Source organism: Euprymna scolopes, chromosome 41, assembly GCF_053919585.1.
Source record: "Euprymna scolopes isolate OS-2025 chromosome 41, ASM5391958v1, whole genome shotgun sequence".
NCBI classification, from domain to species: Eukaryota; Metazoa; Mollusca; class Cephalopoda; order Sepiida; family Sepiolidae; genus Euprymna; species Euprymna scolopes.
In genome coordinates, this window is record NC_136522.1 from 42,424,180 (window position 1) to 42,438,331 (window position 14,152).

At 31.2% G+C, this 14,152-nt stretch overlaps 1 protein-coding gene across 1 annotated transcript in view; it reads left to right on the forward strand.

Moving 5' to 3' along the window:
• Positions 1-6,691, forward strand: part of LOC145266484 (uncharacterized) — a 61,723-nt gene extending 55,032 nt beyond the window's left edge. Inside the window, exon 3 of the mRNA XM_080122201.1 lies at positions 3,043-6,691. Coding sequence (XP_079978327.1) covers positions 3,043-3,245 — 203 coding nt within the window. The 3' untranslated portion in view covers positions 3,246-6,691. The remainder of the gene's footprint in view (positions 1-3,042) is intronic.
• Positions 6,692-14,152: the final 7,461 nt, after the last annotated feature.

Sequence of the window (14,152 nt, forward strand, 5' to 3'; positions counted from 1 at the left end):
CTTTCTATTTAACTTTTTTCTCTCTCTCTTTCTATTCAACTTTTTTTCTCTCTCTCTTTCTATTTAACTTTTTTTTTCTCTCTCTCTCTCTCTCTTTCTATTTAACTTTTTTTTCTCTCTCTCTCTTTCTATTTAACTTTTTTTTCTCTCTCTCTCTCTCTTTCTATTCAACTTTTTTTCTCTCTCTCTCTCTCTTTCTATTTAACTTTTTTTCTCTCTCTCTCTCTTTCTATTTAACTTTTTTTTTCTCTCTCTCTCTCTTTCTATTTAACTTTTTTTTCTCTCTCTCTCTCTTTCTATTTAACTTTTTTTTCTCTCTCTCTCTCTTTCTATTTAACTTTTTTTTTCTCTCTCTCTCTTTCTATTTAACTTTTTTTTTCTCTCTCTCTCTTTCTATTTAACTTTTTTTTTCTCTCTCTCTCTCTCTTTCTATTTAACTTTTTTTTCTCTCTCTCTCTCTCTTTCTATTTAACTTTTTTCTCTCTCTTTCTATTTAACTTTTTTTTCTCTCTTTCTCTCTCTCTCTTTCTATTTAACTTTTTTTTCTCTCTTTCTCTCTCTCTCTTTCTATTTAACTTTTTTTTCTCTCTCTCTCTCTTTAACTTTTTTCTCTCTCTCTCTCTCTTTCTATTTAACTTTTTTTTCTCTCTCTCTTTCTCTCTAACTTTTTTCTCTCTCTTTCTATTTAACTTTTTTTTCTCTCTCTCTCTCTTTAACTTTTTTTCTCTCTCTCTCTCTCTTTCTATTTAACTTTTTTCTCTCTCTCTCTCTCTCTCTAACTTTTTTCTCTCTCTTTCTATTTAACTTTTTTTTCTCTCTCTCTCTCTTTAACTTTTTTTCTCTCTCTCTCTCTCTTTCTATTTAACTTTTTTTTCTCTCTCTCTTTCTCTCTCTTTCTATTTAACTTTTTTTCTCTCTCTCTCTCTCTTTCTATTTAACTTTTTTCTCTCCCTCTATTCAACTTTTTTTTTCTCTCTCTCTGTCTCCATCTATTTAAATTTTTTCATCTTTTTTCCTTTATTTTACTTTTCCTCTCTTTCTCTCACTTTTTTTTCTTCCTCGTTATGGAGGATTTGATTTGGCGTTTATGTCTACAAGTGGCTGATCTTTGGCGGTGGAATCACAGTTAACTTACCAACTCTTGACAACTTTTCTGACTTCTGTTATACATTGGCCGCCATGGTTCAAGACCTGGTGCAAGACAGAAAAAGAAGCCTACTCAATCAGAACAAGATGAATGTAATTGCAATTAAAACTTATGTTTCACATGTGTTGTTTTATGTTTTTGGAACTTTTATTGAATACTAGACTACCCTGACCGTCTGTATGTTATATTAGCTATAAAATTAATGTATGAGCGTGACACTTGTGACGTAACAAAAATTTTTTTGTTGTGACATAACAGAAACCTTTCTATGAAAGTATATTAAAATGAAAAAGAATAGATAGATTTCTATGAGTCATTCTGTTTATAATTGTTTATTTTTGAAGAAAAAAAAAACAATTACAGCCATTGAATTATAAGTGGTTTGTCATACTTATAGGTAAATGTGCACTGAATAGATACCATAATACTTAAAATTAAATTCAAATTTTGATACATCTTTTAATTTTAAACGCAAAAAAAAAACAATTGGGACACTGAAAACGTACACTGTAAAACAATGTTTTATTGTTGCGTTGATTATTTAATTGTAACGCAAATTAAAACATTTTCAGGGTTATTTATTTTGATAGTGTAGAAGAAAATGTATGAATGTTTTTTAAAAAAGGTGTATTAGAAAATGGAGAAGAAATTTAAAAAAAAAAAAAAAAAAAAAAGATGGTGTATAAATCACTGTTGCAAAATGCTCTTATGGTTGTTAACGGATTAAAGTAGATTTATTTGTAAGAAAATTCTGTTAAAATAACTTAAACGTAATACGGAAATGAATGATGTAAAAAAAAAATGCAGAAAGTATTAACAATTGTTTATTTGGATAATTTAAACGCGAAAATTTGTAAATATGTTTTTTTTTAATTTGCATTAGAAATAGATACTCAACGTGACAATAAAACATTGTTTTACTGTATGCGTTTTCAACGTCCTAATTTTTTATTTTTCGCATTTAAATTATCCAAATAAACAATTATTAATACTTTCTGTGTGTGTGTGTGTGTTTTCTTTTTTTTTTTTTTTTTTTTTTTTTTTTTTTTTTACGTCGTTCATTTCCGTATTACATTATAGGTTTATATTTATGTACGCATGTGCAACCAGAAGTCGTAAACCGGATGTTGGGTTATAAGACCCGTTACAAGGTCATTTGAATTTTATAATTATATAGATTAGATAATTCAAGAAAGAAAGCAACAATCTTTTCAATGCTGGAAGATAAGTTCTTTCTGTGCATGTTTTATGAGGAACCAGAAATTGGAGCTCAATTGCGTGTCTTCCGTGGAAATATTGATAAAAAAGAGACTAGCAAGTGGTTCTAAACGTTGTATCAAAGTTTAGTTACCCAAAGGTGCTGAGTTCAATCCTGAACGAAGGCAGTGAAAAGTAACATTCAAAACAGAATCAGCAACTATGTCCCAGAGCCTAGCTGGAGTCCGAACACGGTACCCCCATGATAATAATAAAGGATTTGGTTTGAGTCTCCTAACAAACGGTTCCCCAGTTCAATACAAAACACCTGATGAAGGCCGGAGGGCAAAACGGCCGAAACATTGTGACTATAACAACCAAGATGAGGAAGTTAGTCCGACAACCTCAATCAATGAAGGACTTTAGAGTCGAGAACAGATCATCCACCATAGTCTTAAACATAGTTTTAAGACAACAAAGAATGCTCTGAGCGGCACCACCTCAAATCTGACAGCAGTTCTCAATCTTAAAACTTATTATATAGGTAGATGATTGCATTAAGAGTTAGGTACCTTTTGGCGCAGTGGGATGATTCAACTTTTTTTTTTTTTTTTTTTTATTGACTCTGATAATAGATTGGAAATTTTGTTTACTTGTTCATTCAAATATTTGTCTTAATTTTTTTTCTTTTCCTCCAGATGCTTCAGCCGTGACGAGAGGATGTTTGCAATCTGATGTTGATGATGGTTGTATAACCCAACGAATTACTGGTGGTTATGCCATAACATGTATTTGCAGTGGGGATGATTGCAATGCAGCTATTGAACAGCAATTTAGCCAATCACTGTTGCTCTTCTGTTTAATCATTAGCGTCATTGTTATCACAATTTTTGCTCATTGATGTTTCTCCCTCCACCAAAACAATTTGATCATTTTTTTTTTTTATATTTTAAAAATTGTTCTTTTAAACACATTGAATACAAAATATCAACAGGGACACAATCTGCCAATGTTAACTGAAGTCAGAAATGCACTTTTAAAAATTTCTTTCAAATTATTCTGTTCACTAGAGTGCATTGTTTTTTTTTTTTTCTATGTCACATGATTCAACTGATGTCCATCTTTTTGAGCAGTCGTATAAGCAAGTAAATTCAGATTTGTTAAAATAAAGAAAATATTCAGAATTATCAATTACCTTATTATTTCATTAATAAATTATTGCATATAATTATGCAACAAATCAATTACCTTATGATTATTTCATTAATAAATTATTGCATATAATTATGCAACAAATCAATTACCTTATGATTATTTCATTAATAAATTATTGCATATAATTATGCAACAAATCAATTACCTTATGATTATTTCATTAATAAATTATTGCATATAATTATGCAACAAATCAATTACCTTATGATTATTTCATTAATAAATTATTGCATATAATTATGCAACAAATCAATTACCTTATTATTTCATTAATAAATTATTATTGCATATAATTATGCAACAAATCAGTTACCTTATGATTATTTCATTAATAAATTATTGCATATAATTATGCAACAAATTAATTACCTTATAACTATTTCTTTAATAAAATATTGCATATAATTATGCAACAAATCAAGAGGCATCCCATCATGTTTATAAAGCTGAATTCAGTAATATAGAAGAAAACTATTTTTGAAAGTTGCTTACAAAGTTGCAAATAGTTAAAGGTTAAAGATGAAAAGGTGCCACCATTATCAAAACGTAAAAAAACATTCTATGCATACTGATAGCTTTAAAACACCTGAATTTTTTCAGCAAGTACAGTAATCCCAGCAAGTACAGTAATCCCAGAAAATCCATGATTGATTGCAAAAGAATGGTGTGTATCTGAAGGAAAAATTTGAAATCTTTTAATCAGACTTAATAGATTCCTAAAAAAAAATAATTTTTATAATGACATGACCCCTAACATTTAACATCCTAGTTCTTTTGATATCAATTTTTTGGCCTAATGTGTCTGAAGTATAATTGAGATAAAGATTAATGATTAGCATCATAATACTAAATAATCCTTAAGTTTTTAAATAATATTTTGAATATAAACAAGGACCATCTGATACAGGCATAGCCATTTTAAAGGCAACACTTAAAACCAATTCAAATTGCTTTCTTGTGCACTTTTGCTATCTAATCTGTACAGAATAGTTTTGTCCTTTGCATCTAATTTTATTCACAATTTTTCACAAAGGTTCACAACTACTTAGTAGTTCAGATACATATAAACTATCTATAACGATTATTTCAGAAAAAAAAACATTGAATATGGTAACTTTTCTAGATAAAAGCTATATTATTTGCGGCCTTGTCATGAAATCAGTTTTTACGGATGTTTAAAATATTTGTAACATTCAATTTAGTTAAGAATCTGAATATCTTCTTTCCATCCAAATCATCAGTGTTTTTTTTTGTTTTTTTCTCATCACTGCAATGAAATTCTCCAATGCTTTTTTCCTTTACAAATTTTACAAAAATTAAACATGTGCGTTCTCAGTAGTTTACTAAGGATTTTTTTTAGTTTGGACTTTTCGACTATCTTTTAATCTGCCAATAACTATATGACATCATTAGCATCTAAACATCCTTTATTCAAGTTCTGTTTCTTTCACTATTTTCATTTTATTTGTCTTTTTCTTTTTAATAATTGATATAATTTGTTGCATTATCATTGGATTTTTCTCTTTTATTCTCGTTCATTTGGGAGTGATTGTATGATTTACAGATATTTTAGGTAGATTTATATCGCCCAAACTTATATTATTATCATACAATATTGCACAAAAATTTTAGGTTTATTTACTCCCCATCGTTCAACAGAGTGTATCAATTATATCCATTATATATCCATATTATTGAAAAAGCTCATCTTTTCTATACATTACATCCAGTTTTAATAACATTTTGGATAATATGTCATTCAATGATTTATTTTTTTGTTTTGATTAAAAGTTTTTTAATTGAAATATCAGCAATCATATTATTTTAGTTTTTAAGTATATTATCATCAACCTTTCTAACACTATTCAAAAGTCTATTATCTATAATTTGTATTGAAAACTATCTACTACAGTTCTCTTTAAAATGTTCAATAACATGGAGGCAACATTTTCTATAAATCCTGTGTAAATATGTCTATTTAAAAGTATCTTGTAAATTTAAATTCTTACAAGATAATTAAATTTTTGACTTGCATGACAAATTCTTCATGGAATTATTTAAGATTGGATATATTTTATTACAAACAGTAAATTTATATTCTTTTGATGTGAAAAATTAATCACAAGTAAAAATTCAGGATGGCTCTGAGTGATCATCATCTCTCTCTGTCTATATATATATATATATATATATATATAATGTGTGTGTGTGTGAAAAGCTCAAATATATCAACAAAAAATATTTTGTAAATAAAATTAAAATATAAATGATAAAAGACCAAGCCATGTTAATCTGTTTTCTATAATGTGAGGTCGATAGATTACAGTTCACTGATTACACAGTTAATGACTCCACTCATCTTGTCATTTCCCTTGATTAAATTTGTTCATTTATTACAGCAGATATTAAAATATAGTTTTTTTAAATTCTAAAGTGGAATTAATTACTTTTTCAAATTGTTTCTAAATATCCAAACTTCACAAGATCCTGGAATGAAATATTTTTTTCAATATGATTTCTTCTCTGTGTTAACATGTTAATATGATTTCTAATCTGTGTTATGGTATGATGATGATGATTAATAATAATAACAACAACAACAACTACTTCAGATCAAGGGAGATAATCAACATTGTTTGAAAAGTTTTCTTTAAAAAAAAAAAATTTCAACTTAAAATTACTGATTTTTTTTTTCAATTTTAAATTTTTCCTTAAAATCTACTAAAATTTTAAAATTTCATAAAAATATTGAATTCTTGACACAACATTCAAGATTTGACCTCCTACCTTATTATGTTTCAAGACTTGACTTGCTACATTATTAATTTGTTTCCAATTTAAAATATTTTAAAGAAAATAATACTTATTCAATTTTTCAGGGAGCATTGATTTGTTTTTAATAAATTTAATTCTACTTTTTTCAATCATTTTTACACGAAGCCTGTACAGTGAAAAGAGAAAGAATGGCACCATTCCAATTTAAATCCGTTTTCTGAAAAATCTTTTTTACATTATAAACTTGTGTGTTGTATTTTCATATATTAAACAAAAAGTTAAACTATTTTTTCATCCAGACTATATATTTTTTTTCTTTGTATCAATTTTTATAATAAAGATTTTGTGAGAACTTCATTTTAATTTTTATGTTTTCATGACGGGGAGCTGCACCCACACAATTTGATTTATTTTTGTTCTGTTTTGTTGTACCAATTGAGTATATGAATGTGGGATGGCTCAGATGATTCCTCATTTATAAAAGAGAATTGCATATCAATGAGTGGTGGCTTGACTTGTTCAAGAAGAACTGCTTTTTATTGCAGAGTAACTTAGATGATATCCCACTTCACTCCACTTCAGAAGAATGATATTTAATGGAGACATTAAATATTATTCTGGGATGAACTTAATATGGCATACATTCATGGAAGTAGTATATTCATGGCAGGGTGATTCAAATGATTTACCTCGGGAGCATAAAATTTGATGGAGGTCGAGTCAAATTATGTTCTCCCTTTCCATTGGAAGCACTTTCTTTATACACATAATATCAAAGGTTTAAGGTTTGCTTTCGTTTTGATTTTTCTTTCTTTTTTTTTTTTTTTATATAATATATATATAGCAGGATCTGTGTATGGGCATTGCCTAGGAATAATAAAGAACTAAAAAAAAAATCCTACCTACCATGGTTCTGAATTTTTGAGAGGAGGATTGGTTATTTGTTTTATTTGAATTCGCGGACTACTGTTCTGATGACTGAGTGTGATTTTTCACAACGTTTCGGGCAATGTAATCTCTGATCTTCTTCAGGTGTATCTTGTCAAACTCGGGAATATTTTTGTCAAATTCGGGAGTTTATTTACTTCACGGAGAAAGGTCCTAAGTAATTCGCAATTGCATTTATTGGTCACCCACATTGAGGATTGAACCTTCAACCTTCAGAAGAATATATTTTGCAATTGATTTTTCCAAGTTATCTCACCACTGGGCCACACGTCCTTGTGGACAATTCTTGTACGGATTTCAGGTACCATAAACCTATTTTATTTCTCGTAAATATCACTATTTATTACTGACCAGCCTGGGTGCCCAGCGTTGCCTGGGTGTTTGTGTTGAGCAAAAAAAAAAAAAAAAAGAAAGTGGTCGGAGGCAGACTCGAACGAAAGAGGGGGGGGAACATAAAAATAAGTGAAGTAAATATTTTTAAATATTAAATAAAAATTAAATATTATAAAAAAAAAAAAGTTAAAACTTAAAAAAATAAAAAAAAAACTAATGTAAGGCAAAGGAAATGTAAAAATCAGAAAAACAAAAAAGAAAACAAAAAATGAACGTTAAAACTTCTTTAAAAACTCTGAAAAATACCCCCCCCAAAAAAAAATGGCTTAAATAACTCTGTTTCAATATTTAAATTTGAAAAAGCGGGGGGTACCCGGCGTTGCTCGGGTGTTTTGGGGTGTGTTTGGTCGGTGGGGGGTGTTAATGAAAACCTAAAAATAAGCTAAGTACAAAAAAAAACAGAAAAATCTGAAAAATGGCTTAAATAACCCTGCTTCAATATTAAAATTAAAAAAATCGAAAAAAAAAAACCCACCTCACACCACGATTCGAACCCAAAACCTTTAGGTAATGAGGCCGCGCTCTAACCAACTGAGCTAATACGACGTCCATGAAATTGTGTCGCTTTTTCAAATATTTAAAGGAAATCAGGTTACGACGTCGTATGATGCATGCGTAGAAGCGGAATCGTCATGAGAGGACAGTTTTTGCTGACCCCCCCCTGTAGAAAACTGATCATTTTAGGTTGAAGGAATTAATGTTTTTGACCAATTTTTCGATATTTGTCGGGCGAAGGTTGGAAGTTTAAAATGATACCAATCTGGCGAAAATCCGTGACCCGTGTCAAAAGTTTTTGCAAGGCATACAAACACACAAACATACATACATACATGCATACATACATACAAACACACATTTTCGCTTTTATATATATAGACTAGCGAGGGGTACCCGGTGTTGCCCGGGTGTTTGGAGATGTGTGTGGTTTTGGGTAAATCAAAACTCCGAGTGGGGGGGGGGGGGCGAGTTAAAATAAAAAAAAAAGTTTTGGTAGGTGAGTATGAGGATCAAACCTGAACCCTTGAGGCGAAGTTGGAAATTAAAGTGTGAAAAAGAAACGTGCGACGTTAACCATTAGCCTACCGTGAGATACTAATGAAAACACGTTTGAATTTATTTAATTACTTAGATTTGGCAGGTGCACGTTTTAATGACTTAATGAGGTCAACTTTGACTGCGGGATAGTATTTCATTTACTGCAGGAACGCCTTTTTTATTTTTATGTTCCCGAGATGCTGGTGGGAAATGTTGGCGAGATGTTGGAGGGAAGCTCCCTTGTCCAAATTGAATAGCAATTGTTTGATATAAGGAAAATATTTCCACATTGATCAAAGCTGATTGCTTTCGGACATTTCTGGCAATGGCCACCGGAAAAATACCGCCAGAATTAGTGTTGCTTTTATTATAGAAAAAAGCCTAATCCACATGCGGCGAGCGACAAATGTTGAATATTTATCTTCCCCAAGTCGAGCAAATTAAATAGACAGGCGAGCTCCGTTGTTAACTCGGAGATATGATTTATATGTGATATAAAAAGTTGTGAACCGACCGAAAATTCTGAATAAAAAGCCTTTCTTGGACATACACAAAAAGCGAACATACATACACACATTTTCGCTTTTATATATATAGATTATAGACTAGCAGGAGTACCCGACGTTGCCTGGGTGTTTGTAGGTGTAAAAGAAAAAAATGTTTTGGTAGGCAGGAAGGCTTAAACCCGAATCCTTGAGGTGAAAGCAAAAAAAAAAAAAAAAAAAAGCCTGACAACTTACCACAATGCTAAGAAGGTAGATATGTGAGAATGGTTGAAATTAAATAATTAAAAAGTTAACGGACATGTGCGTAAATTTAATGAGGTCAAACATCAGGCCATAGGGGAATGAAATCCTGCACTTTGGCTGTGAGGCAGTTTTTTTGGTTTTATTTTGTTTCCATAAGATGTTGGGGGTAAACCAGCTCCCCATAAAAAGGGGAGTGTCCAAATGAATAGCAGTTGTCTAATATGACAATTTTCACCGCATTGATCAAAACTGATTGGTTTCTGGACATTCCCGGTGGGGAAGCTGAGGAATTGCCTTCAGTCCATCAGTTTCACTTTTTTTATACTAAAAAGCCAAACAAACATGTGACAGAACAGAAGAGCACGAATTTTATAAAAGTTTATCAAAATAAATCTAGACACGACGTCCTTTTGCAAATCAAACATATTATGATCTAGGGAGTATATAAACAGTTCTAAGAAATAGTAACCCCCGGCAAAAAAAAGCCTTTACTGGACATACAAAAATGCGTACGCTGGTTTTGCCTTTTATATATATAGATTATTACTATATATTAATGTATGTATATATATAGATATAGATGTTTAAGTATTACTTGTATATATTATCTAGTGTTTATAATTAATCATTCTCGTATTGTATTAAATTTTATACTAGGTCTACTTAGTAATTAGTTATCTCCCAGAATATGTGTTGCTTTTTTGAATCGTCTTACTCTCCTCCATTTTTTTTTTTTCTTTTTTTTTTTTTACAATTTTTACTTTGTCCCATAATGGTGAATGGTTTCCCTTTTCCTTCCAGATATGGTCGGGTATACCTGATTTTTCAATCTCTCTGCAAACTATGGTTTTTTGATGTTCTTCTAACCATACTTTTAGTGAACAATACATCTCACCTTTTGTATAGTTTTCCACATTTACATAAGATTTCATATACACAGTTCTTAGTCATGATTTTTTTCTGTAAGGGACTTGACTCTCACAAGCTGTTTCAGGAGAGTTGAATCACTCCTGAATACTGTTCTGATGTCATATGGACTACATATTCATTGAAGTTTTTCAGGCAAACCCTTCATACATGGTATGCAAACTGTGGTGAGTTTCTGAATGGTGTTCTTTTGTGTCTGGTCTAGATTTCTTTGAGCTGATGTCATGCTCTCTGGATAGTTGGTTTGGTGGAGGGTTTCTTTTAAACTGTCCATCTCTTCGTGATATGCACTACTGTTGTTTTTGCTTGGTGTTGTAGGCAACAGATTTTTCCTTTCTTTACATTATATGGATGGTGGGAGTTGAAGTTTAGATACTGTCCAGCGTGAGTTGGCTTTCATGACATAAACCCTTGACAAGTGCAGGTTATCAGCACATCTAGGAACGATACTTTGTTCTTTTTCCATCGTGAACTGTATAGTTGGACAGATAAGGTTCATATGGTCAAGTAACGTTTGAACCTCTTCCTGATGGGGCTAGAGTATGAATGTGTCATCTAAATATTGCAACCATATTATTGACTTTAGTGGTGTTGATCTTAATGCCATTTCCTTAAAATTTTCCATCTATGCATTGGCCAGTACTGGGGACAATAGTTATCTCATTGCCAGACCTTTTTCCTGCTGATATATATCAGATCCCATTACGAAGTATATGGTTTCTACATGGAAGGTCAACATCTCCATTATATTGCCAATTGGGATGCAAATGCCTTTCTTCAGTGAGGCATCAGAAGTTAGCTTATCCCGTACCACTGTCAATCTCATCGGTGGATACTTTCGTGAACAGACTCACTGCATTTAGACTCACCATCTGGTTTGAGTGAATGAGAGATTTGTTTATTATTTCCACAAAGTGAGCTGAATTCTTGACATATGATGGATATTTGCAGATGATTGGGGTGATTATATCTACCAGGAATCAGCTCAGTGGGTGGTATGGTGAACCTCGGGCACTGAAAGAAATCAATTGAAAAAAGTGATATTCTCTTGAAGGTTCACTCCTCAGTGTGGGTGACCGAAAAATACAATTGCAAATTACTTAGGACCTGTATTCAGTCATGGTTGACGGAACAAGATCACGCTACCCCTGTGAAGTAAATAAAGGTTTCCGCTCAAAATTCCTTCCAAGTTCCTGAGTTCGATAGAAACATTCTAGAGTTCAGTAAGATACACCTGAAGAAGATCAGACGTTACATCGACTGAAACGTGAAAATCATACTCAAGACCAGAACAGTAGTGCAATGAATCCTACCTCCATCTCTTAACCTCGATATAAGTATTTTTACTTCAACTAATAAAAGTATTAATTATGGTGTAATCTTCAATAATTATTAATTTTAATTTAATTATTAGTTTAACTAACTTCAAGTATTAATTATAGTACAATCTTTTTAAACTATTACATTTATTAATAATAATGACTAATGAACATTTTAAATACATTAAAAAATTTTAGTAGAAGCACAAATAGTCATGAATACTAGAAAAAGGTATTTTATAGGAATAAAAGCATTTGTAATGAAGCCAATTCACTATTTCAGTTAAGAGTAAACTATTTTATTGAAAGGATAACTGATCTGGTTTTGATTAAAATAATTACTTTCAAAGTAAAATGAAAAATAAATCTATTACAAAATGAAACTTGAAATGTTCATATTACGTTATGAATAAGAACATCCTCAAACCATTGTACATTTTTATGGTAACTTTATGCAAACGAATACCTATGCCACGTTTCTGTAAAAACTGATTAGTTAGAACTTTCTCAGCAGATTAAGAACCGAAATACACGTGTTTAACAATCTATAGTTAGAAATATTCTCTGTATTTTTAGTTAAAGTTAAAAGAAAATTATGTTTATTCTGTTTATTCTAAGGACAACATGGAAGATTGTGGATATTTGTCTATCTGTAGTATGGAAAGGCTTTCTTTTTTTTTTTTTTAAGATGAAAAGCTGCTGATAGTCATGATAAACATGAACTTAGCAAACAGATGGGGTAATACAAAAGAATGACCCTAATTATATTTCCATCATATGTCTGTCAGTGTTCTGGGTCGAAGGATGAAGACTTATTACTGTGGGGATGAAGTTGGTTGCTCCTATTTCTATGCTGAAATTATAAAGTAAAAGAAAAAGCTGAGTGAATAAAATGTAAAAATCAGTGAATTTGAACAAAACTAAGTTTTTCTTTCTGGTATAATATACTAATAAGCAACAAATGCATAGAAAGCAGAGTTCTAAATATAGCTTTTATTAACAGCTATATCATTGAAAAGAAATAGAAATTATTACTTAATATACACTCGTGAGCAAAAAAAAAAAAAGGGCCAAACAAATTTTATACATTTTATCACTAAATGCTATATTGAACAAGGAAACTTAAAGAAGACTAATAACGCAGAAAAAGACATTTACTTTAATAAATGCTTAGGATGGAATTGCATTCCCTTTTGATTTCTTTAAAAGATCAATCCTTTTAGATATGCTCTTAACCAAAGTGGAACAGTGAAGAGGAGATGCTATTCCATTTGCTTTGCACAGCTTCCCACAGTTTGTCACTGGTCGAAAAAGTTCTTCCATCCAATGCACGAGATATTATGGACCAAATATTCTCGATTGGGTTTAAATCTGGGCTTTGACCTGGCCAAAATATCACATTAATTAAATTATCAGAAAAACATTTTTTGTGACTTTAGCAGTGTGTGCAGGGACATTATCATGTTGCAAAATAATGTTCTGGGATATTCCCAGCTTCTGGATACTTGGTAACAGTCCTATTTCTGTGGGGGAAAATGGCTTACCGTACAAACATACTTGTGTCTGTCTGTCCTGTGAGTCGCACACGTTGAGAAAAAAAAGAAAGAAAGAGTCCATCATGGCAGCCGTGACGTTTTGTAGTGAACAAAGTCTCGCAAGATCACATGCACGTGCCTTATAAAAACAGGTCACCTGTCGGTGGGAAAGCATCGAGAAATCATTTAACGTTTGAGAAGCGACAAAATCAGTTGGGAGAATTTGTTTGAGCAGTGATTTTTGCCTGTTGATCGACTGCAGTTTCTAATATTTAAATGTATTCCTTTGCATTGATTGACTTCTCACATCTAATAAGTTCCCCAACTCCTACTGCAATAAAAGTTCCTCATATCATTATCCCTCCATTCCGGTGTTTAACTGTCATTTTTATGCAACTTGGTGAAAATATGTCTCCAGTTCTTTGATTGTACCATTTGGGAGCATCAATAACAGGACAAAATCTTGATTCATCTGACCAGAAAACATTCCTGAACCAGTCTGTATCTTTCTTGCCATAATACGAGAAAAATCTCTTTCTATCATTGATGTTTTTCTTAGATAAAAATGACTTCTTTGCACACCTTTTAGAAGAAAACCCCATTTCTTTCATTGGTCTAGATATTGTATATCTAGAAAGAGAACTTCCAGCCCCTGTTTTGAATTCTTTATTATGGTCAACATAAGTTTTCTTTCAATCCTTCAAGACAGTTAATTTAAGACTGTGGCCGTCCTTCAAAGTAAATGCTCTAGGACGACCAGATTCACATTTCCCTTTTACCAAGCATTCGATTTTGAACCTTTGACCAATTCGTTTCACTACAGAAAGAGATGTTTTCAAATTTTCTTTTCTTAAAATATCAAAAATCTGCTTGTAAATCATTTTGGACTGCCTTAATCCTGCAATTTATATC